Source organism: Girardinichthys multiradiatus, chromosome 10 (assembly GCF_021462225.1).
Source record: "Girardinichthys multiradiatus isolate DD_20200921_A chromosome 10, DD_fGirMul_XY1, whole genome shotgun sequence".
Lineage (NCBI taxonomy): Eukaryota > Metazoa > Chordata > Actinopteri > Cyprinodontiformes > Goodeidae > Girardinichthys > Girardinichthys multiradiatus.
Window position 1 is genome coordinate 33,007,553 of NC_061803.1, and position 26,917 is coordinate 33,034,469.

The 26,917-nt window shown below is 39.4% G+C and overlaps 1 protein-coding gene across 2 annotated transcripts in view; it reads right to left on the reverse strand.

The window, feature by feature from the left end:
* The window catches only part of grid1b (glutamate receptor, ionotropic, delta 1b), a 705,375-nt gene that overhangs the window by 654,740 nt on the left and 23,718 nt on the right, over positions 1-26,917 (reverse strand). For both annotated transcript variants that reach the window (XM_047376999.1, XM_047376998.1), the window contains exon 2: positions 15,524-15,679. In XM_047376999.1, coding sequence (XP_047232955.1) covers positions 15,524-15,679 — 156 coding nt within the window. The remainder of the gene's footprint in view (positions 1-15,523; positions 15,680-26,917) is intronic.

Sequence of the window (26,917 nt, forward strand, 5' to 3'; positions counted from 1 at the left end):
AACAATGGCTCAACCTGAGCAGGATACAATAACAACCTGCTCAATTACTTCATAATAACACCACCACAAACTAAATGGAAATACACAGACTGTCAACAATCAAATGAGTTCTAGGCCACCTGAAAAAACCAACATCTAAAACATCATTTAATATAGAAAAGCTTTTCTGTTGGAAAAATGTATATAAGGTATCATTGTTTAGTTTAAATCATGTTTATGTCTGAAGTTCTATTATAGTTAAGATGATTCCTATGATTGCTTTTTTAGTGTGAAAAAGTGTTTGTGGAAGGTTAAGGAATGCGGTCTGGAGTGGATCACTCTCTGGACATGACAAGCTTATACCATATATGTCTACACTTTTAGGTTGAGATCTCTGTAAGAATTGGCTGAACCAATTCCCACTTTTTGCTTGTAGGAATGTGAGTTGTAAATAAAAGGCTGGTGCAAGGATTTCTCCCTTTGTGAGAAGGAAGTCGCTGTTCTGGCAGAGGACTGTCTCCTTGCAAGTTTGACTTGCAAGGGTGAGGCACAAGGTGCACAAGGTTCACCTTGTTTCTTATTTTACACTTGTCTGTGTTTATCAGCTTTCTAACTAACATTTTCTAAGACGATTTTCAATTCATTTCATGAGTAAAGGACATTTTAAAAGCAGAAATAAGAACACCAAACAAGAACTGAAGGATAACCAGAGAACAAAGTGAAAACAAAAGCTATGGGTTCCAATTTAAACACTAATTCTGACTATGTTAAATTTGTGCAAAGTTTTATTTATAGATAGCTGAACGGTTAGAGGCTGTTGGAAACCGTCTTTCTGGCTATTAACAGAAGGGGTGGAGGAGATAACCCAATAACAGATAATTGCAGTTTGACTAAGCATTGCAGGGCTGCTCAGGTACAAAAACAATCACTATAGTTATTTTAGTCGATAGAAAAATCAAGATTATTTAATATAATTTACTTTGAGTTTAGAAACACATTGGGAAATATACTCATACCCTTGTTTTGATCTTTAAATCTAATAACCCCAAAGAGAAATGTGGCCAAACCATTTAATAACTGTTTGATTAAATTGTTTCAGTGATTACTTAGAGCTTAGATTGCAATGTAATTTCAGTAAACTGTAGAGCCCTTAAACAAAACCACACCAACACTAAGACAGTTTCAAAGGCTTTACATGTTAAACACTACAACAAAAAGAAAGTATAAAGATGGATGGACTAAAAAACTAAATTGGCCTGGGCAGCATTTAAACAGCTGCTGCACCTCAGCCAGGGGCTCTCTCTGATTGGTCTTGTATATTTAGTCCTTTATTTTGTAAAACTATTTCAACATAATACCATAGGATCAGGATTTGTTTTCTTAAAGTATCGCTTGCATACGTACTGATTTCCTTATGTTTATTATTATTATATGTTTGACTTCTGAAACAGTCCATAAAACCTTTTGTGTTAAAACTTATTTTTTAAGTTATTAAAAATGTATAAAACACAAAGTCTCCAATTTTAACCACTTACACATCATGGGTGACAGCATAGTTTCAGTTTAAACAATGGACAAGTTTTAGACATTTTTATTGACTTAAAAATTATTTTTTTCTGAATATTTAAATTATTGGATCTAATCAAGTGATCTCAGTTATGGTTGTATAAGGTTGTTGTTGCAGCGCCCTTATTATAGACTATTCATGATCTCATGAACACCAGACAGGTATCAAAAAATGGGAAATAAATGTCTATTCGCAGTTTCTCTTGGAACATGACAAAAATGAGGCTTCATCAGCCAGCTCTAGAGTTGAAAGTGTTGATTGAGCCCATTTTGATTTCATGAATCGGTTTGGTTAATTTGCATAAATGTGATTAATGTTGCACTGAAGTAGAAAAAGATTTTCTTTTGAAAGTGACCACAGGATCATCATTAATTTCTCAAAAAGTTAAATCACTGACATCTAGCAGTAGCAGGCTTCAGTGATCACAGTATGGAGAAGAAATCAGCCAACTTCAGAGCTGTTAGTGTGGATTAACAAAGATCACATGGAGAACTGAGCTCAGATTAACAGCATCACAGCAAGAATAAAATCTGAGCACTCTTCTTCTCTGTAGCTGCAGATTCATCAGGAACAAGATCCAAGCAACAGAACCTTATGCATCTGCCCAACTTAAACACGGACAACATGATTTTCTGTGGTTGGGTCTATAACTGATAGCAGTTCAGTTTTAATCCAGTTCAAAATGTAGGAAACATTCATCTTTACATCTTTTTATTTAAAACACTACGACATCCAGGTCTTCAGGAAAATTCCAAATTATCCAGTGAAAATGACACTTTGAGACCCTGAATAAATGAAAAACATTAAAAATAGTAGGAAAAAAAACTATAGCAAATCTTCCCTTTTAACATAAAATTTACTTTACATTTCTTTAGACAGCAGAGATTTCTAAAATGAGGTTGGTCAGATATAAAATAAGGCTGCATCTATTGAATGTTTTACTAATTTATTACTGTGTCTTGATTACTTGAGTAACTGGAAGTACATTTACTATCAGAAAACATCAAAACCTCTTTTGAAATCTGCAATTACAGGTGCGCCAAGGTATTCTCCATCAGAAATATGAACTGTCACTGGAGTCTTCCACAAGATGTAGAGAGAGCATAACCCAAAACTCTGTTAATCATTCCTGAGTACAACAGGATATGATAACTTTATTCTGCATTCTTTATAAAATATTTCTTTGGCACCAAATCAACTTGAAGGTAGATGAGCTCCTAAAATATTCTTAATTGTAAATGTAGAAATGCACCAACTCCTGATTCCCTTAAAGAACATCTCTGCATTATTAAAACAGAACATTATTTCCACTTGTCGACTGTCTAAAATCTGTGAGGAAAACAGTCCAGAACCACTGAACTATGGCATATTATTACAAATCTTCTTTTGACATTTTTCTGCTCAACTCTAGTTTCTGCTGAGATTCACGATACTGCATTTGCTTGCTGCTCCAGTAGTAAAGATTCATTTTGTCAACTGGGAATGTCTTCTCAAGAATCAGACATGTATCTGTGTTGGTGTTGACGTGCTAAACTAAACGGATTTACAGTAGAAAACTGTTTGTTTCTGTTTCTAAAGGTTTGTCACCTGAGGTCTTTTTCTCCAATTTATCCTATTTATCTCATGTTTTTATCCATACTAATTCATTTGTGCAACTGCAGACACTTTGAAACACATGGCAGCTGAACACCAAGTGAATATGGTTATAAACAAAATTATTCATACCTGTCAGATGTTGGTTTCAAGTAATTTTACCAACGTGCTTCTTCTGATTGGGGTTGATAATATTGAGAAGTGGGCAAGCCACAGGCACGACCTGACTCTGATGGAGAATCTCCAGAGGGAGCTAACAATTCAAATCCCCCCCCCTTACAAAGATTTTTCCACTGATTACTGAGAAGAATGTTAACATTTTTGGTGTTTGTTCAAAATATTTAAATCAAAAGGGTTTGTTTTTTTTCCCAAAAGTGATGCTTTATTACCATTCTTGAATTATTTTTGAGAGATCCCAGTTTCATTTCCCGTAAGAAACAAACAGCCAACATTTTACATGTAAATCAGCCAGTTGTATGAATCATTTGGGGCTTCAATAAATAAAGCATTGGTCCAGAGACGACCTCGAGGATCACATAAGGAATATTTTCAGCTTAAATATCAAATAAAATGCATTATTATAATGCATTTCTAGAGGCTTTCCGCATTTGAGTCGTATGGGATCTGTAAACTAGCAAGGATGACTGTGGTCCGCTAAATTCTTTCCCATTTCCCAATTCCTATTTCTAAACCTCAAACAGTGTGCTGCTGTGTGACGTCTACATTGCCCTGTTTCGCATCCGGGTCTATTTGCAGTTATGAAGTGTTTAGACTGATGTTTGAGTAGTTTGAATGACCACGCAAAAAAAAAGTCATATTTAAGCGACAAAAATTTGAATTCAGCATCAAGAACTGCATTGCAAGCATAGAGGTTGGTGATCAAAACAAAAGTGTAATGTAATTATCGTCCTTCAAGCAAATAAGTAAAAAGGAAGTGTGCTTACGGGTAAAACATCTGCAACATAAAGACAACCTCCTGAGATGCTCATTAAACATATTTTTTAATCAAAGAAAACTGGATCAAAAGCAGCACTTGATAGTTAATTTCCATTACTGAAGTATCAACAGTCATCAGTGCCTAAATTAAAAGAAACCAATGTGGGCCTCAGACAAAAGAACTAAAACATTTGGTCCAAGCATGAACCTTGAAGACCAGAAAATAAAAAGCATTTTTTAATCCAACTTTGGGGACATTTCAGGCTCACACCTACTTCTCACATCTGAACCAGATCAGTCCTGGATGAGGGAAAGACTGCTGCTGTGACACAGATGAGGTCAATTTGTCTGCAAAGATCCAACAGCAGGAGCTGTCACTCAAACAAACACAGAAAGGCAGCCTACATGCACACACGCAGAATAAACAAGTTGGTTTAGCATTCATGACAATTCAGATTTCTTCATTTCACTTTACTGTGCTTATTTATCCTTGTGTTCTCCTTTGCAAAACCAGACCAGATCTAACCTCAGAACTCAGAAATGCATTCTTACTGACTAAAAAGTTCCTAAACTTGAAAGCATACACCAACATCAACTGTATAATCCAGCAATTTACTTAAAGAGTTCAGATTTTGCTCCACAAATTGCCATAGCAATGAGTCTGTAACTTAACACTTTAGTTCAGATCAAACATTACTAAAGACACACTGTAATACACATTATACACAAAAGCTAATAAGCATGATTTTTAAACACCTACATCATAAGTTGTTAAACTTTAAAAGAAATTGTCAACGAAGAGGATAAAAATTAAGCAAATTTAGAGTTAAAAACAAAAGAAATTGAAGCTTCTTCCCACCAAAGCAGAAAAAATAAAATATAATAACAAAAGCTGAAGAAGACTAAATATAAGGAATTAAAAATGAGGACTAAATGGAAAAATGAAACATCACATTTTGTTGCAGACTTCTCAGGTCAAGTCATTTCTCTTCTAATTATACAGTTATTGAGCTAAGCCGGACAGGATCATAATGAGAGAATTAGGCTAATTTGTTTGAATTGAAAAGCCAATTAAAGAATTAGTGAGCAGTGTTAAAAAGTTCATTACATTATATCAGGATTACAAGGCAGCAAGTCAGGAAGCCAAAGCTGCCCGACTAAAAAAACAGATCCATCTGTGAAAAAAACAAAACAAATACAGCGTACAGCAGGGCATCTTTATTGAATATTCAGCTGATATGTGAAGGATTAGAGCTGTGCAGTCTCAGACTCTTTGTTGGGAACTCAAGGCATGTAATCCAGGCGGATTGCTCTGACAGATGGTTTCACTGAGATTTTCAACAGAAGGTTTGTTTACTGCTTTCTACTGTTCCATATGCAAGTGTGTGGATCAAGAGCTATTCCTATCTGAACAAACAGCTACTATTATGACAAAGAATCCGTATTGTGAAAGAAAGACACAAACATTGTGCTGTCATCAGTTATACTGCCTGTGTTAATGAGACAAACTGTTTAAGCAGGAAATGAATGGTTGTGCCTCAGATCTCATAAACCAATATGTTTTAGCAGATGTGACAAACTATGCTGGAAAGACTGAGGGTTGCCACTTTTCTGAGAGGCTGTCACTTCATAGCTTGAGGTTATGATTCAGCCGGGGAAGCACTAATCAATCGGCTCTAGACCAGCAGGCATGACAATAGATAAACATTATTTCATTTGCCTTTTAAAATATATTAAAAAGCAAAGCAGCCAAATCACGCTAGCAGCAGCAGATCTTCAGTATAGATGTTTTAAATATGGCATTTAAAAATGAAATCAGAATATAGCAGCAGGAAACATTTAATGTATGCAGTTCATTCATGAATTACCTCATGAGTCAAAAATAAGATGAGATTTCAGTGCTCTATATATTGGAGATGAATAGTGGACAGCTTTAGTGCTGATACAATAAACCTTTATTGGTTAGACACTGAAGAAAAAATCACCAGACTGTTGCTAGGGAGACTCGCTGTATTTCTTAGACCAAAACATATTTCCAAAACTCGTAACAGACCAAAGGACCCTTCCTGGTTCATTTGCATACAGATTTTAAAACCCTGACATTAGGAGCAAAGGCTTGTATGAGTTCAAACTTTGTGTGGACCAAATGATGCAACACCTCTCATGATGTGACTTAACTGAACCTAGTGCAAAATGGTTCAAGTCCGTTTTTAAGATTTAGCATCTCATTTTCATCTACTTTACTACTCAGAAACCTTCTTTAATTTGCATTTCATTATTTCTTGCTTCCTCTTGTATTTGGACACGAGCAGTCTAAGGCATTGAACTATTGCTAAAGTATTAGTGTTCTAAAGCAGTCCAGGTTTAGTTTGTTATGTTTCATCTTTAAAAATATACCAAATCAGAAAAAAAAAAAAAAAAATCAACAGGAAGCACAAAAGGCGTGAAAGTCTTTCGAGTATGACTTTCACGCTTTTTTTTTACTTTATTATAGGGGCACAAACAATGGTATTTAAATGGGAAGAAACTTGTGCCATCAGAAACTGAATTTGAATTTCTCAGACTGAATCTCTATTTGTGTCATTTGAAATTAAATGCATTGATTTGAAACTGAATTTAATGGTTTGAAACTGAATTAATTTGCATTGAAAATGTATTTGGTTGTTTTGATTATTCAGTTTGCCTACTTTCACTTTCAGGTCTAGTTCTAAATTTCTGTTTTTTGTGTCACACATCCGGGTCATTGAGGATAGCCTTAGATTAATCAAACACAGATTCATCGATTTACGTTTCACAACAGGTTAAACTTCCTTTACGGCATGTTGAGCTGGAGCAGTGCAGCATACATGAGCTTGGTGGATGTCAGTCACCAAGTCAAATGAGCATCTATAAGAAGTCATGTAAACAAATGATGGTCAAACTGTAACACTTATGCTACCTGTAGCTGTTAGGTAAACATGCCAGATCAGCAAGGTGCAGCTGGTGTTATGTCGGTCTGTGTTTCCCCTGCCTTTACCTCAGCGTAACTTATGTTGCCTAGCAACAGTGATAGTGTGAATCACAGAGCTGAGAAGCCGAACAAATTGAGCCCTAATGGATTATTTCTTGTTTTATAATCTTGCTCATTATTCAGCCATTTAAATTGTTAAAGTTTTGTGTTCATAGATAAAAAAAAATAAATCAAGATTTACACCAGGGAATGCATGATGGCAGGATTGAGGAGATCCTCGAAGTACTCCTTCCACCGGCCAATAATGTCCCCAGTCGAGGTCAGCAGCTCCCCACCCCCACTGTAAACAGTGTTGGCGAAGCACTGCTTCCCCCTCCTGAGGCGCCGGACGGTTTGCCAGAATCGCTTCGGGGACAACCGGTAGTCCTTCTCCATGGCCTCACCGAACTCCTTCCAGGTCCGAGTTTTTGCCTCTGCCATCGTCCGGGCCGCGGCACGCTTGGCCTCACGGTACCCGTCAGCCGCCTCAGGAGTCCCACAAGCAAACCACAGCCGATAGGACTTCTTCTTCAGCTTGACAGAGTCCCTTACTGCCGGTGTCCACCACCAGGTTCGGGGATTGCCACCGCGACAGGCACTGCAGACCTTACGGCCGCAGCTACGGGCAGCAGTATTGACAATAGATGCGGAGAACATGGTCCACTCGGACTCTATGTCTCCAACATCCCTTGGCATCTGGTCAAAGCTCTCCCGGAGGTGAGAGTTGAATACATCCCTGGCCAAGGGGTCCGCCAGATGTTCCCAGCAGACCCTCACTATGCGCTTGGGCCTGCCAAGTCTGTCCGGCTTTCTCCTCCCCCAGCGGATCCAATTCACCACCAGGTGGTGATCAGTGGACAGCTCAGCCCCTCTCTTCACCCGAGTGTCCAAAACATGCGGCCGAAGGTCTGATGATGCGACAACAAAGTCGATCATTGACCTCCTGCCCAGGGTATCCTGGTGCCAAGTGCACTGATGGACACCCTTATGTTTGAACATGGTGTTTGTTATGGACAATCCATGACTATCACAGAAGTCCAATAACAAAACACCGCTCGGATTCAGATCGGGGAGGCCATTCCTCCCGATCACGCCTCTCGAGGTGTCACTGTCATTTCCCACGTGGGCATTGAAGTCCCCCAGCAGAATAATGGAGTCCCCAGGAGGGGCACTATCCAGCACCCCCAACAGGGACGCCAAGAAGGCTGAGTACTCCGCACCACCACTCGGCCCGTAGGCTGAAATGATAGTCAGAGACCTCTCCCCAACCCGAAGGCGCAGGGATGCGACCCTCTCATCCACTGGGGTAAACCCCAACACAAGACGGCTGAGCTGGGGGGCAACAAGCAAACCCACCCCAGCCCGCCGCCTCTCCCCGTGGGCCACTCCAGAGTAGAAGAGAGTCCAGCCCCTCTTGAGGAGATGGGTTCCAGAGTCCGCGCTGTGCGTGGAGGTGAGCCCGACTATTTCTAGTCGATATCTCTCAACCTCCCGCACCAGCTCAGGCTCCTTGCCCCGCAGCGAGGTGACATTCCACGTCCCTAGAGCCAGCCTAAGCATCCGGGGATCGGGCCGCCGAGGTCTCCACCTTCGTCTGCCGCCCAATCCTCTTTGCACCGGTCCCTCATGGTTCCCTCTGCAGGTGGTGGGCCCACTGGGGGATGGTCTCGCGTCTCTCACTCGGGCGTGGCCCGGCTGGGTCCCGCAGGGAGCAACCCAGCCACCAGGCGCTCTCCGACGAGTCCCGACCCCAGGCTTGGCTCCAGGGTGGGAGCCCGGCTCCACCGTACCGGGCGACGTCACGTGCCCCGATTTTGTAGTCGTCATGAGGGGTTCTTGAACATTTATGGACAGGATCTCTAGGCGCAGCCAAGGGCCAGAGGGGGTCTGGTTTGGGGACCAGAGGATTTCGTCTCTTCTTTTTGCAGATGACGTGGTCCTGCTGGCCCCCTCTAGCCAAGACCTACAGCATGCACTGGGGCGGTTCGCAGCCGAGTGTGAAGCGGCTGGGATGAAGATCAGCTCCTCCAAGTCCAAGGCCATGGTTTTCGACCGGAAAAGGGTGGCTTTTCCTCTTCAGGTTGGAGGGGAGTTCCTGCCTCAAGTGGAGGAGTTTAAGTATCTCGGGGTCTTGTTCACGAGTGAGGGAAGAATGGAGCGGGAGATTGACAGACAGATCGGTGCGGCTGCCACAGCAATGGGGGCGCTGTGCCGGTCCGTTGTGGTGAAGAGAGAGCTGAGCCGAAAAGCGAAGCTCTCGATTTACCGGTCGGTCTACGTTCCTACCCTCACCTATGTCCACGAACTTTGCGTCATGACCGAAAGAACGAGATTCCGGATACAAGCGGCGGAAATGAGCTTCCTCCGTCGGGTGGCCGGGCACTCCCTTAGAGATAGGGTGAGGAGCTCGGCCATCCGGGAGGGGCTCGGAGTAGAGCCGCTGCTCCTCAATATCGAGAGGAGCCAGTTGAGGTGGCTCGGGCATCTATACCGGATGCCTCCTGGACGCCTTCCTCGGGAGGTGTTCCAGGCATGTCCCGACTGGGCGTCTCTGCTGTGTCTGCTGCCCCCGCGACCCGGTCCCGGATAAAGCGGAAGACGACGAGTACGAGTATTTGTAAATCTATTTGTAAAAATTTAACAATTTAAACACTAACATATTAACTTTAGGAATGTTTAAATAAGTTTATTTGTAGAGCATAAAAATAAAAGAACCAAACATCAACATTAGATATCATCTGACTGAATTATATCTGTGATTAACTTCCATCCATTGGGGAAACCCAGCAGGAGCTTGAAAACAACATGCTGGGAGTCAGCTGTTCTCTCTGGGTTTATCGCACCTCAACCCCCCGGTCAGCTGTGCGCTGGCGAGGCGAGCCGGCTGTGAGTCCAGTGTCAGGGCAGCAGAAGCGAACGTCTCCGAACACGTCGGAGCACGTGTGGAATTAAGCGAAATCTTGATAAACCGAGCAGATATTTCAGGTTTACACAGCTACATTCCTGTCTAAAAACAAGTTCATTTTGTTTCACAGAAAGCGGAATATATCCAACTTTGTTCACAGCTTTTCCCTCTCCTCCAGGCTTTGCTACTTCCATTAGCACAATCTACCTTGACCCGCAATGAATCATGGGTTAGGGTGGCCAACGAAGGATACACTGGACCCATCCTTCATGTCTGGGGAAAAGAATGACGCATTTGTCGGCCCTATTTGGAGGAGCCAGCAAAGCTGTAGACTTCATTGCCTCAGAATGATGTAATTGGCCAACAAATGTGTCCTTCAAAGAATGCAGCCCCTCAATTTGGATGCAGCAACAGTGAATGATATCAGTGAATCGGTGAATCTGTGTTTGATTAATCTGTGGCTTCAATGACCCGGATGTGTGACACAAAAAACTGAATTCTAGAACTGAAATTGAATTTTAGAACTGAAAGTTAGTGAAATTGAATTTTCAATTCAACAAAATACATTTTCAGAGCAAATGAATTCAGTTTCAGACCATTAAATTCAGTTTCAATTAAGTGAAATTCAGTTTCAAATCAGTGCATTCAATTTCAAATTACACAAATAGAGATTCAGTCTGAGAAATTCAAATTCAGTTTCTGGTGGCACAAGTTTCTTCCCATATATTTAGCTTTGGCTGTAATTTACATTTGTGTTGCTCAAAATTAGCTCAAAGATTAGCTTATCAACTCTATCATGTCAGTTTTTATTTATTTTAAATTTATCTTTCAACCTCTTTGTGTGATGATTTATTTTTTACCATTGTTTTAACATTGTTTAGTTGTATTTTTGGATTTAATATAAATTCTTATCTTTGTGTATGAATGGTGCTATACAAGCAAACTTTCCTTGCCATACCTAAAATAAGAAGTTCAAAGTCAATAATTAGGGTTAATGTAAAATAAAAATAAAAAGTATTTTCAAGAATATGTATCCTAGTTCTAAGAAAGAATATAGCAATAACTGACCTTGCTATTAAAATAGGAAAGGCCGAAGTAAATGTATCTAAAAATTAAAAAAGAATTCTAAACATTCCAGTGGAGTAAACAGATTTTCAGAAAGCAACATGAACTGTTGCAACATGAAGAAAGCCGACAGAGTTCAGTTACACATGAACCCAGAAAAAACACACGGCAGAGTGTGAATCCCTCTCTTATTACCCATAATCCATAGCCCGAGCTGTGGGAGTCTCCAAGGACAGCGGATCACTGGAGCTTCGAGAAAGGTCATACCAACCAAGAAAGCAGCTGGGTCATAATCATCAGCACACAGAAAAAAAAAACATCTCCCCACTGTCCCATAGCCACATGAATTGATAACACAATCACTAAAATGTTTTACTTTCCCTGTGTTTCCTCCCTGTGTTTTCATCTCCGTGTATTACTTCCTCCTCTTTTTTTAATTCATCAGCCTCCTCTGCTGTTCATCCCTCTGAATTTTACTGGGGGAATTACTCCTGCCGTCCTCCGTTCCTTCTTTCATGCTCCCTCTGTTCAGGTATTTAACCTGCATGAAGTAGCACATCAAGTTCATTACTTTGTTTAATGGTGGTGGCTGTTTACCCATCAAATTTAAGTGCTAAACAGGGAGGAAGTGGATTTGGTGGCTTTGCACTAGGAGTTATATAATTTCTATGGATAAATCCTGCATAAAAAAATAAGTAGCAGCAATTGTTCTCAAATTTCCACTTAATGAGGTAAAATTTCTTTCCATAGATAAGAGTTTCTCTGTGAGTTCTATATGTTACAGTTCAATGCTGATAAACCGTAATAACACAGTTAATAAACTCTGTGCTCCAACAAAATATTTTTTTCTAAGTGTGCCCTCTATTAAAATGCTCAAATTGTGGGCATGGCGTGTGGCATGGCGGGACAGCAAGCAACCCATATAAGGAGGCTTCAGTCCTCGACGACCCTGGTGACCTGTGCTGCACATCTTCTCTCTTCACCCCACTTCCTGTCTGTCTACTTTCAAATAACAAAATAAAGGCCACCATTGCTGCAAAAGAAGAAAAAACATAATTTAAAGAAAAAACAAAGATGCTCAAACTATCACGGAAAGCATCAAAATGTTACTGAAATCCTGACAAATATGCCCTGTGTTGACTGCCCACCATCATGATGCTAATCAAATGCCCTTAAACAGAGCATCTAAATCAACTGAATTTAAATGTCTCTAATAATAATAATAATAATAATGAGTCAACAGATAATTTAACTCCATGAACCTTGAAAAAGCAGTTTACATTCACACATACCTGCACATCACCGATGTCACAATGCAGAGGAACAAAAGCATCTCCATTTATGTTAATGCACTTTCATTTTGAGCGTGTTAATCACTGCACAATCGTGTCAAGCAGTGTGAAAGGCTTTTGTTTTCTATTCCTTTCCTGCAAACCAAATTTTCATATGAATGAAAGCAACATTTCCTCCAATTATCAGAGAAATATAAATAAGTTGGTGGTATTTAAAAAACAATGAGTATTCAGCATGTAAACATTTTTTATTTTGTCAGAGTAAAATTTAGCTTACATAGTTCTAAATATTTTATACTATTTTATCTGTCAAACCTCAATCAACCCCAGGTAAATATTCATGTTGTAAGTGCTCTGTTTGCATGTTATCTTTTTCAGAAGAATTTTAAAATGTTTCTGAATTCACTTCCAGCCATAATTACAAGCAATGCCAACAGAAATAATGTTTACAATGCCAGTGAAAAGTTACTTCCACACATGATTTTATGGATTTTCATCATTTCAGGTTGTATGAACCTCTCTCTGTAAGACTGGAGGATGAAAAAGATGCACCAAACAATGAATTTCAAAAACAAGAACTGCGTGCTCAAGTTTAAATTCATTGTGGATTTTCTCCACAAAGAATGTAAACTTCATCTATCTGTCTTCATCTTCATCTCTTTCTCCATAGATAGAGATAGATGAAGACAGATAGATAAATAAAGCTTGAAAGATAGAAATGAACAAATAGGTGAGGACAGTTGGAGAGAAACAAATGTGGAAAGATAAAAGATAAATGAATAGATATATACATGGACAGACACATAAAATGTCTGTTCAATAACTGTTAAATTGCACTGCGTTGATATTGATTTTTATGTTACATTGACTGACGCTGTTATTGATAGAAACATGCAAACTCAGGGACATTTAACTACTTGTTATATTTAAGCCTTTAAGTGTAATTGTGATCCTTCTTAGGTTATGGTTGGCACAATACTTAAGTTTGAAACTTGATACAGATACTACAAAAAACAGCAGATACCATTATCAACACCTGTGTTATTTCTAGTTAAGAGCAAAAAATATAATTAATTACAACATGACCAAATTGTAACTTCCTTAATTAAGGCCAAACCAATAATTGAGGGAAAATCAGCACTTGTTTAGAAAAAATTTATAATTTAAAAGTGCTACTTTCCTGTTTGGAAAACATGAGACAAGATAACACTGTGTATAAGTGTGAAAATCAGGTATAAAAGTATGTACCTTTTATTCAGTTGTATAATTACTTTATTTTATTATAATTGCCCATCTTTAGGGTGACACTGTGGGCTTCCATTTGCCTGTCAAGTTGCTGCTGATACACATAAATTTTATTACTAAGTGATAAAAGCTTTGAAGCAAACATGGATGTAGTGCATAGAGAACATTTTTTACAGCGTAAACAAAAGATCTGGTCTATGAAGATGTATTCAGCAGCAATTTGGTTTGTTTGGTTGCTTCACTATTTAGTAACTGGCTGAGCAGTCAGCTGATGAATATTTTCATGCGTTTTCATTCGCAGTGCAGTAGAACGGAGCGTTGCGTGGCTCGGACCTCAGAACCTGGCAAGTGCATCTCTACAGGGATCTCAGACTAACAGAACACCATCACCTTCTTCCTTAGTGCAGTGCTGCAGGAAGAAGTGCAACAATGTGGGCAAATGTGAACGGATCAGTTTGTATCGATTTTGATGGAAATGAGTATCTTTGAACAGTTAATGTTTTTAGTATCAGTTATATTAAAATATACAATATTTTGACAACCCTACTTTGGATCATCGAAAGTCCAAGAAATTCAAATAATAAAAAAAGGAATGGGTTAAATCCACATTAAAAGCCAAAGATCTATGATATTCATGTCCAAAAAGAAATTATTGAAAGTTTTTAATGGAAACTGTATGTCCTATTCACCCAGTGTCAGCATAGCAACATAAATAACCACATTAGACAGAAGCAAATAATGCTGACAGCCCTTATGAGGTCAATTCATTTCTGACAGACAGGTGGCAAAGGATATGTTGACTAAAAGGACCATGTAACCATGTATTTTCCTTATTTAATTGTAAAATGTGATTACATTTAAAGATTGGTGAATAAAATTTACATTAAATCATTCACTATTTTACTCTCTCCCACATGACCTCCCCCCACACTCTAGATATAGTTTACAGTTGATTGTTAAAAGAAAAATCAAATCTTTAAGGATCCATTTCAGACGAGCCAGTGGCATCTCTTTTAGTTCCTGTCCAGAATCTATAACTAATCCCTTCATGTCTTTTGTTTTAAAGTTTCAGCTTCTTTAGATGAAGCAGCATATGGGAACACAGACACGGTTCCTGTTTTATACTTACAAGGGTAGAATGTAAAACTGTGGCAGCGCCTGAGGCATCAGCCTTTTGTGCTTTAAAAGAAAACTTAGCAGTAATCTGAACTATTACGTCTTCTTTCTGATAAACCCATGTTTGCCACTGAGGATCAGAGGACTGAGGATCTAAAAAGCATTTTTTTATCTGGAAATTTGGAAAATACGCTTTTTTATTCTTAAAAAGACATTTTTTTAAATGAATAATGGTAGCAAATAAAGTAAGATCAACTAAATTGTTATAACAGCATCACCTTCCTCTCAGCAGGCATGAAAACACTTCGGCTATCTTCCACAGAGTTGTAATCACTTCAACATTCACTTAGTAATCAGCACATTCAACAGCATCAGCATCCAGAGCAGCACAAGTATCTGTTTATCACCAACATCTCTTGCTCTTCTGGGGTATGAATATAAGTCTGTTAAAGTAGAAGGACCTACCAGTGTCTGTGGTGATGATGAAGCTCAGTGCTTCCCTGAAACAATCTAGACTCAGACTAAAACCTGAGTGCCAGCATAAAAAGAAAGTGCTTGATAAAGATACTGAAGAAAGAGAAGGTGTAGAAGAAACATCAAAGACTAGCATCATCCTTTCAGAGCAGACAGCAACCCCGATTTAAACAGTATTTAAGAGGTTCATATGTGGGTCATTCACCATGAGGATGCTTCATCAACAGAGAGTACCAGCATGAGCAGATGAACAACCAGAGCCAATAACATTCAAACCGCAACAATAAACCACAGCCAAACCAAAATAAAAAAAATTTTAATTACCCAGAATCACCATGTTCAACACAGGACTGCATCCTTACCTTCCTGCACCGCCTGGAAAGGGTTGTTGGGCTCGATGAGCTTTATGGAATGCGTGATCTTTTCGCTGTGCAGGATGTCATCGCTCAGACTGAGGTCAGACACGGCAAGCTGAAACACCTCATCGTCCCGCACTGCGTTCTCTTCAAATATCGCACCTGGACGAGTGAAGGAGAACAAGAAAAATCATTCAGGAGTCTAGAAAATACCACTAATGTTTCTTATTAAATATTGCTCTCTCTATAAAGCCGGAACATACCAGCAGAAACCCTGAAGGATCCAAGCACAAATAAGACAAACTAAACATCATACAATAGGTTGGGTCTTTTTGTTGCATTAAAAAATATTACTACAGGGCCATTAGCAATTCTGCAAAGAAAAAACCATAAAGTATATCTAATACATGCATATTACCTGGAGACAACATAACCTAAATGACGTGAAATCTTTAATCCTGGCATCAGTATTTATAGCCAGCATAAAAGCATGATGCTGATGTTTATCTGACAGGAGGATCTATTCAGTTTAATGTGAAACCAAATAACTTGGCATCAGAAAAAGATATTCAGAAAAAATAACATAAGACCAGCTGCTTTTACAAAAGTCATGTCTATCATTTTGTATTATAACCCTTCACACACCAGCATCTGATGATCTGCTCACCTGGCCTTTAAACTAGTGGTGTCAAAATCCAGTCCTTGAGGGCCGGGTTCCTGCAACTTTTAGATGTGTTCCTGGTCCAACACGCCTAAAACGAATGGCTGAATTACCTACTCAGTAACCAGTCAAGTTCTCCAATTCAGGTGTGTGGAAGCAGAGGCTCATTTACAAGTTGCAGGACTTTGGCCCTCGATGCCTGCTTTAAATGTTCGCCAGACCAAAAAGTAAAGAATGCATTGATATTTCCATTGATTCCCTTTTGAACCAATCAAGCTTCCCTATCTGCTACTTTTAAAACTCCACGCTTTCAATATATATAAACCCCTTAATATGTTTTTCTCTGTACAGATTCATTCTTCTCGAGGGCATCTATGGTGTATTTGAAACTAGTGACTACAAATGCAGCACATCATTTTTAGCATATTTTTGATTTTATTCTCTGCATTAAAACCCATAGGACCAACATCTTGGTTTTCATGATAATTATAGGTTTCAAGCAGCTTCTGCACTTGCAAAGTTTATGAACAACATAGTAATTTAATATATTAAGGAAAAAGATGCAATTCTAGAAAGAAAACATGACCATTACCAGAGTAAATGCAATTAAAACATTTAGGTGCAAAGCTAATCAATACCAATTTGTTTCTTTAGATTTAACATTTAGATTGCAATAAATTATAGCAAGGCTCTGCAACCTTTACAATCCAAAGAGCCATTTTTGCTCTTGGTCCAGTTAAATGAAAGTTGCTTAGATCCACAAATGCTACCTGACCTTTTGGAAAAAGGTAACTTTCAATTATTTATAAATATCCACTATAGGGAGATTGTTGTCATTTTTGAAGAACCACCATTTTAGAAAAACATAAAACTTGATGAAAATAGGATGGATACATTTTCTTCTAGGGGATGTTGATATAGATAAAAATATGAAAAAAGCAAACTGTTTCCAACCTAATGACAACAAAACTATATCTTAAATAAATATTACTGGTACTTTTAGTGCCACTGTGTTGTGGAAATTCAATGCAGTTGTTCCATGAAAAAAAATAAAAACTGCTAAATCCTGCATTTGTTATATCTATATTTAAGAACATTGGTTGGTTCTTCAAGATTTTATCACTCAAGTTATTAAGAGCCATTGTGAAAGGTCCAAAGAGCCAGCAGGGGCTGACCCCTGAATTTTAGCAAAGGATCACACTCTAGCTAAGAAACTATGGAACGCCAAAACTAAATAAATAAATTTAACATAATGAAATAAGTATCTACATCAATAAATAATAGATAAAAATATAATGTGACAATGAAATTGTAAAATAATTGAATGCATGTTAACTTCTCAGCTCATTATGAAATATATTTCATTTCCAATTAAAAAACAACTTTATAATATAAAATAATTTTCATGGAAAAGTTTTACCTAATAATTGAAATTATTGTTTATGGCTATTTTTATGTAATTCCAGCAGTTGTTTTTTTTTTTTTTTCATTTCAATATGTAATTTTTTAAAAGTCAGCGTTCATTTCAAAAAGCCAGCTTATATTTTTTAAGGGTGATTTTTTTCCCCATGGCCATTTATTTCATAATGTCACTTTACAACTGAATGACTCTGGGGCCAATCAGCATCAACAGGCTGGACCTGCATCCTCATTGGCTGAGCCGTACACAGAGATTAGTTTCCTGAGCAGCTACTGGCCAGCTCAAGGTTTAGGAAGGATGGTGGAGTTTCTTTAACTTCATTCAGCTCTGGTTACCTTAGCAGATCAAATTGAGGGGAATAATTTATCATATGATGCCATTTTGAGTTGATCAAATGATCGGGATGACAATTGCTCTCCAGGATGTTAGCATCGACGCTGCCGTTGTGGACACATGCAGAATATGCAGAGCACAGCATTCAAGACTTTAGTGCTGTCTGGCATAACCAGCGGGTTATTGCTGTTATGTTTTCTGTGTCACCCAGCACAGTTCACTGCGGTCACGCCAGCCGACCTTAGCTCTCTGTTGAAGATTAGCTTCGTGCAGACACGGTGCATTATGGTAATAGAGCAGACCAGATGCCTATCCAGGCAACGGTTGAGAAATTAAGAGGAAAACAGAAAAGTAACCTTAAGAACATTAATATTAATGACATATTTACAACTTTAACATGTTTATGTAAAAAATAAATACATACAAATGCCCTAAAATATCATTTCAATTATTAGGTAACAATTTTCTATGAAAATTATTTTATATTATAAAGGTGGTTTTTAATAGGACATGAAATATATTTCATAATGAGCTGAGAATTTAACATGTATTGAATCATTTCACAATTTCAATGTCACATTTTATTGTTATCTATTTATTGATGGAGATACTTATTTCATGTTTCATTTATTTATTTATTTTTGAACACTTTGCCATTCCATCAGAAACTACATGAGCAAGTGTTATGTGACGCTTAAAGTGCCAGTTGATAGGAACCAGTTGTTCATTCTCATCTGTGCCTGATAATCTTCTGACGATTTAAATCTGACAGTAGGAATATTTGTGCAGCTTCTTATTTTGCGCTGAAAAGTTAATTTCTCCTGACCATAATAAGTTTGTGGCTGTTTCTGTTTGACTGGCAGCCATGTCTGTGTTAATTAGCATCAGGTGCGACATAATAGTTGCTTTATTTTAATTTTAGTTAAATTAATTACAGTTTAACCTGTTTTTGTAAACAGAAAGTTCAAATCTAACACCTTGTTTGATGTTTAACTTTATGACAAACATATTGGCTTCGGTTCGGTCCGTTTGGTTCCCTGTCCATCATGCTGTTCTTAACGGAGGCAACTGCGATGACACCTCCCGCTTATCTGGAACGTGGAGTTGAGTCACATGACCGGTTCTGATTCATGAGTGGTTCTGTTCCTTCATGTCGCTGTAAACCGGATCAGAAACAGAATGCAGTCCATTTCCTACCTCTTTACTAAAGTTTCTTAGCAGAGACACTGAAATTACCTTGCTCATTACCTGCCCAGTTTTAGCCAATCAGCTGCTACAATCTGTCACCAGGAGACAAATCCCAATAACCTCTGTTAGGTTTTATAGCTAGGGAGTACGGAGCCCGCGAGGGAACATAGGGGAATTCATTTTCTTTTGCGTCCCCTCGCAATACTATGTGCATTTCCACGCAATACCTTTGTGTTTCCTCGCAAAAGTTGTTAATCATCTTGAGAAAGTTGCGCATTTTGAAACAGCAACACTCATGACAAACTGCTCACAAAACAAACCTCTCTGATATGGCATTGATATGCTTTATTTGTCATATGCAGGTTAACACGCAGTCAACAATGCAGTGAAAAGCTTGGGATAGGAAAAGCCGTTCAACTCACTATAAAAACAGAAGCACATATGGCGTGTAATAAAAAAAGTACACATCGTGTAACAGCAATAAGCTCATAAAGTGTCACAAATGTGGTTTAGTGCAGTATTATTGTCCAGAGTTCAGTAGTCTGACAGCTTGTGGATAACTGTCTTTACATCTGATTGAAGATTCTTTTTTAAGGCCGATTTCAAAATAAAATTCAATAAATCTTCAAAATGGCTGTAGTGTTTGTTCCATTTTTGCTGTTGTCTGGTTTGGAAACTATCCCACAAAGTATTGCGAGATGACGCAAAGACTATTGCGTGAGAACGCAAAAGAAAATAAATCCCTCATTTCTCTTCGCGGGCTCCGTACTTACGTAATAAATTGATAGGGTATCCCGAAAACATTTTGAATTTAACTTTAAATTACAACAAATAATGAAAACAACGCATCATTAGCATGTGATAAATTATTAAATTTATTTATTCTCTTATACTGACACATACAATACAATCGTGACATTTTTGATTGCAGGACACAAAAACGGACAGGAGGCAAGATAAATGGAAACGAAGTTCAAAGGCAGACCCAACAATTCAAACCAGCAGCAGAGACAAAGCCAAATGACCAGGAGCATGACAGGTAGGGCAAGGCAGGCTTTGTTCAGCACCCTTCAGACACGGGGTAATATTATGTGTTAAACAGCAAAACAGAAAGGACATAAAGAAAATTTTAAATTAAAGTCACCAAACCTAAGTAAAACAATAGTCAAAATTTAAGAATGAAATAAAAAGAAGTAAACCATGAAAAATAGCTCATTTTAAATATAGTCAGTAGCCAAGACATGATAAAAATGATCTGTGATAAGTTAATGTTTGAATTTTTTGTGAAAGCTGCAAAGTACAGTAATGTTTTCAGTCGTGATTTAAAAGCGCCAGCAGTTTTTAAACATCTCAGGCTTTCAATTAGTTATTTTCAAAGCTGAGGAGCATGGAAACTAAATGCTGCCCCCTTCCCTTATTTAGACCTTGTCCAGGGAAACAGGCCTGAGGGCTCTACATGATGCATAACTGCGTAGCAACACTGACATTTATTTAGCCCCAAGACCATTCAGTGCCTGACAGACCATCAATGAAATATTAGATTATACCGTTTTTTTACAAACAGGGAGCCAAAGCAGTGATTTAAGGACTGGTGTGATGGGATCCATTTTCCTAGGAACTTAGGTCTACAAAGAGAAACAGGAACTAAAGATTTACACTCACAGAAACAACCAATCATCTTTAAAGAATCCGGGATTTGATTGCAGAGGTAACACAGGTAAATGCATTAAACACAAACTCTTAAGCAGTGTATTGTGGAGGAATCCCAGTTGTTCCCAGGCCAGAAGGAAATGTATAATTCCTCATAAGAATTGCAAGTGTGCTCCAAGCTCTGCTCTCAGTGGTAAGCACCTGGTTGCCCAAACCATCTCCCTTGATGTAAAAGAGGAGCAGCTCTATACGGAGCTCCTCATGGATCATGGTCCTCATCTTAGGGATGTGTGCTGTGGAGGAAGTTCATTTCAGCCACTTGAATCCAGGGGCTTCTTTAGTGATGATCCTCATCTGACCAAGATGAGGGCTGGAATGTAAAAGACGAACCACTGAATTAAGTGCCTTCTGTTTCAACCTAGCTCCTTCCTCACCACAGAAGACCAGGGGAATGTTGTTATTACAGCAGAAAAGTTTAGATCGTCTGTTAGACCTCCTGTTCCTTCCTACCATCACTCGTGAACAAGATACTAAAAGACTTGTGTTTGAAAAACGTGTCAAGTACAATTTAGAAATACCTGCTTAAATGTAAGGATTCCCTTCAGCCCGTGTTTGATCATTCCTCTCACAGAGTTTTCAAAGTAACTCCTCTTCGCAGCAGAAAACTGACTGTGGATTTTAGAGCCTTCCTGGCTTCGCAGCAAAGGAACACTGTCCAGCTTCTGGGCTTGATCGATCAATCATTGAGTTTGGAAATTGCAGTCACTCAGGTGCCCTCAATTAGTAAGGAATCTTGTTCCAGCTGTCAGAGACATAGTGAGGGAATTGATGTGAGGTTTATATTTCTCTTCGTGGCAGCAGCTTGGAGAGCCTTAAACTTCAACTGGTTTAATTAAAAATGATCGCAGCTTGGGGTAACAGGAGGTGGACTGCGGGCCCTGAAGGACTCTGGAAGTTCAGGATCCAACCTCCATGATTGCTTTGCTCCAGAGACTATCATGTCTGTGTTGAGAAAGTATAGCGTGTTATATTTCACATATAGTAATGCTTTTAGTTTGAGCACAATTAATTTTCTTTTATTGAGTTAAAAGAAATGTAATGATTAGAAAGTCCATTAAAACTCTCTAAAATAAACACTGTATAAATAAATCCATCCATTTTCTATTCCTGCTTTTTCCCTACAGGGTCGCGGGGAAGCTGGTACCTATCTCCAGCAGTCTACACCCTGGCCATGTCGCCAGTCCGTCTCAGGGCAACACAGAGACACACAGGAAAAAAAAAACATGCACACCTAAGGGCAATTTAGAGAGACCAGTTGACCTAACAGTCATGTTTTTGGGCTGTGGGAGGAAGCCAGGGTAGTTGGACAGAACCCACACAGTCACAGGGAAAACATGCAAACTCCATGCAGGAAGACCCCCAGGTGGCAGTTAAACCCAGGACCTTCCTGCTGCAAGGCAACAGTGCTACTAACTGCACCACCATGTGGAGCTTCAGTTCACTTTGCAAGTCTTAAATTGGCCCCCTAGTGGTGATAAGTGTAAATGGAGTAACCCTGAAGTATAATTCCCGTTTGATAACAGGACAAAATATGTTCTTGGTCAGCATAGTCTGAGTGATCAGGACCTAAACTACTCTGGGCCTTTTTACTGAGAAGGATAAGTGTGAAGGTTCCTCCAGCTATTTCACAGTGTTAGTATTTTCTTCAACACATTATATTTGTTTGATGGCACTTTCTTGTAGTATTTTGGATGTTTGCTAAGCTGGGTGCACACAATTAGTAAACAGCCAATGTTTGTGCAGATTATTAATTGTTTGTTTCTTTTGCTGAGGTGGAAGGAACTAGCTGGGGGGAGCAAATGTGATGTGACACCAGGAAATGGAGGAAGCCATCAGGCTGGTGAAAAAGGGGGACTTAACTCTGGAGAAGCTATCAAACTCTGAAAGCTCCATTGTTTAAAAACTGTTTGGTGTTAGAATGTCTTAATTTTTATATTTGTGTTGTAGTCATGATTTGTAAGAATGGATTAGTTGTTTAGGTCTATTTATTGTTTGTCTTAGTTGTCTTGTCCCTCACTTCCTTGTTTCATGTAGGCTAGCCTGTATGTTCAAATTCCCTGGTGTAAGAAGTCAGTCCTGGTTTGTCAGTTTAGGTTAGGTGTTGGTTGATTCTTTACTATGGGCCCATTTTTCTAGATTTTGCTTGTGTGCTTTTGATGGATTTTTGTCAACTTTCATGGAAGAATAAATGGAGGATATTTCTTGTATACTTTTGTCCTTTGTCTAACTGTTTGGTCCCTGACAATAAGGTATACATTTATAAACCAAAGTGATAATCTCAGTGTTAGTATTCATGGGACATTTCTAGTGCCAAAGTGATTTTTATTTATTTTAAGACTGAACTCATTTTTTTAGCTTTACTTTTTAACCCAGCCACGTGCTTGTTTCCCAGCCTAGAAAAATGTTTTACCTTGTTCCATTTTGATACCCATTGGGTTATGATTTGTCACTGCATAGAGAGATGTAACATTGCCACATTACACTGAAGTGTGATAACTAAAGCACCAATTCACTTTATTCACTAACCAGCTAAGTGGCTTCATTTTTGCAAGGGCAGCAGTCTCATGCCAAAGCACATTTTCTGAATCTACAACAACCTCTAGCATCATTTCATCATACTCTGCTTACTTTTAGCTTATCAAGCTGTCCAAAACAAAAATTAACATCAACACCTTCAAAGTCACTGACACCATGTTGACTGACTTTTAGGAGATGTTGGTTCTCTCCGATTAGTGAACAGACTTCTCTGCCTATCTAAAAAAAGAAATGCCAGAACTATAACTTAAAACAACAAAAACTCAGCTATTTCTGAGATTGTAACACATGCAAAAACAGGGCAATTGGCACAAAAATACTGCCATTCAAAAATACAATTGATACATTTATCTAGTTATATCTGCTTAAACTTGCAGCGTCCCAGGGGGCTAGCAGTCATTGAGCAAGAGGGGTTACCCCCTGGACAGTTTGGCAGTCTATTAGAGGGCAACAAAGACACATCCTTGACAATCAACCATGTCCGCACATACTCACATTCAAGGACAAGTGAGTGAGACCAGTTAACTTAACAGCCATGTTTTTGACCAGTGGAAGAAAGCCAAAGTACCAGCAGAGAACCCAAGCATGCACGAGAAGAACATCCAAATGAAGTCCACCCCACGATCCAACAGTTTGTAAAACCACACATTAAAAGTAAAAAATGTCAGTCGTCATTTTCTGTCTAACGTTATGACTGTCTCATATGGCTGTGAAGGTGTTTGCAACATCCTGTTTTTGTTTTTTTTAACCCTTCTGTTGTAGACCCGCCTCTGTGTTTGGGACCCTTCTCCTGTTGGTGAGCCAGTTTTGACCAAACTTCAGCTGTTGGAAAGATGGCCTCACATTTCACTCAAAACTACTTGAGTACAGTATAGGGTGCTAAGGTCCTGTTGCTGCAAAGTAAGGCCAAATCATCAGCCCTCGCCCACCATGCTCGACGATCAGTACGTGGTGTTTGTGCTGATGCGCTGTGTTTGGTTTTTTCAAAACATTTCGCGGTGTATTATGACCAGGCATCTCTACTTTAGTCTCAGTGGTGCAAACATTGTTCCAGAAGTCTTCTTGTTTGTTCAGATGCGGCTTTGCAAACCTAATTTAAGCTGCTATATTGTTTATAGAGGAGATTTTCTCTTTCAGCTTTTCCAAAATAGCCATACTAGTTCAGTCTTTATTTAAATGTAGTGTCATGAATTCTAACATTTAACATGCTAACGGAGGTCTGTAGACTCTCAGATTGAGCTCTATATTTGTACATAAATACATTTCAATTTCCCTGAGCAATACGCATTCTAACCTTAGTGGTGAATTTTTTGGGATGTCCACTCCTGGGAAGATGAGCAGCTGTTTTAAATGTCAGTCAGTCAGTCATTTTCTACCGCTTATTCCATAGTGGGTCACGGGGGAGCCGGTGCCTATCTCCAGTAGTCTATGGGCGAGAGGCGGGGTACACCCTGGACAGGTCGCCAGTCCATCGCAGGGCAACACACATACAACCATACACACACTCATTCATACACCTAAGGGCAATTTAGAGTTACCAATTAACCTAACAGGCATGTTTTTGGACTGTGGGAGGAAGCCGGAGTACCCGGTGAGAACCCACGCATGCACGGGGAGAACATGCAAACTCCATGCAGAAAAACCCCAGGCTGGGAATTGAACCCAGGACCTTCTTGCTGCAAGGTAACAGTGCTACCAACTGCACCACCATGCAGCCCCTGTTTTAAATGTTTTGGACCTAAATGTTTGTGAATAATCTTTTTCTCTGTATGATGATGGGTTTCATGTAGTCTGGAAATGGCCTTTTAACTTCCCAGATTGGAAACAGCAAACAGTTGCTCCTCTAAGGTTATTGTTAATATCTTTCCATCTTATGGAACCATGGCTGTTGCAACCACAGCCATGGTTACAACATGAAATGCAGTAGGAACTTTTCGGGAACCTTCAAAATACATTGCATTAACCTTCTTCCGGCACAACCAGGAAAAGGGGTAACGGCGGACTTCCCATGATGCCACTGTCCATATAAAACTGCCACCTTTCCAATTAAGTGATCTTCTCTATGCGGGTCACCCAGGGGCCTGGACAGAGAGACACAGCGATCATATGCACTAAGTTAAGTACGAATTAATTACTGTTCGTGTATCCGGTAGATTGATTCATGAACGGGATAATTAAGGTACAAGCGTTACTTGACTTTCTCTCTGAGGCCTACAGATCAAACTGTGTTATAGAAAGTTCCCAGCAGATACGCTGTCTCTACGACGCGAGTCAAGCAGTTTCCCGGTCTGAAAGGAGGACAACAGGGACCACATCACCGTGGTTACCGTAGCAACTGTGCAGTTTGGCCGGCCGACAGAACGAGCTGCCCGGCCACAGCTACGGAGGTTAGCTGGAAGCTAACCCTTTTGTTCACAGAACTTTCTGTGAACTTTGTTGTCGCCCGGACAACTACTGCTCAGCACGGTTCATGAGGTTAAGTTTGGGCAGAGAGAAGTGATTTAGAATGAAATGATCTAAACATTTTTCATTTTATGAAGTTCGGTTTTGTTTGTTAAACTCTGCTATCTTGGTGCTAGCAGGCTATCTGCTCAGCACCACGTGCTCAGTTTTGTGTTCTGTGTTTGTGTGTTTTTAAAGTTAAGACAAACATTATTTAAAGGGTGATTTTAAACACAGAAGATTGATCATAACATTATGCATTTTCAGAATCAGAATCAGCTCTATTGCCAAGTTTGTACATACAAACAAGGAATTTGCCTCCGGTACACTTTGCTCTTTTGTTCTGTTTTTGCATTACAGAATATACAAATTTACAATTTACAATGTACAATATACACATATCTAATAAAAAAGGTGCATTTGCAACATCTGTATGCTGTTATTCTGTACTCTATTGAATGTTCATCATAGAAACAGCCTGGGGGAAGAAACTGTCTCTGTGGCGGCTGGTTTTAGTAAAGAGTGCTCTGTAGCGGCGGCCTGAAGGTAAAACTCTAAACAGTTTATGTGCAGGGTGTGTGGGGTCGGCAGAGACTTTGGCGGCTCTTTTCTTGACCCTAGACCTGTATAAGTCCTGGATGGAGGGAAGGTCAGCTCTGATTATTCTCTCTGCAGTCCTGATTATTCGTTGCAGTCTGGACCTGTCCTGTTTTGTGGATGAGCCAAACCACACTGAGATGGATGAAGACAGGACAGACTGAATGATGGCAGTGTAGAAGATGACCAGCAACTCCTGTGGAAGGTTGAACTTCTTGAGTTGCCTCAGGAAGTACAGTCTCTGCTGGGCCTTCTTTCGAACAGTGTCTATGTGTGAAGACCATCTCAGGTCCTCAGAGATGGTGGTTCCTAAGAACCTGAAGTGGTCCACGGCCGATACAGTGTTGTTGAGGATGGTGAAGGGGCTGTATGGGGGTGGTGTTCTCCAAAAGTCCACCACCATTTCCACAGTCTTGAGTGGGTTCAGTTCAAGGTAGTTCTGACCGCACCAGTGTACCAGCCGATCCACCTGCTGTCTGTATGCAGACTCATCACCGTCCTGGATCAGGACCTT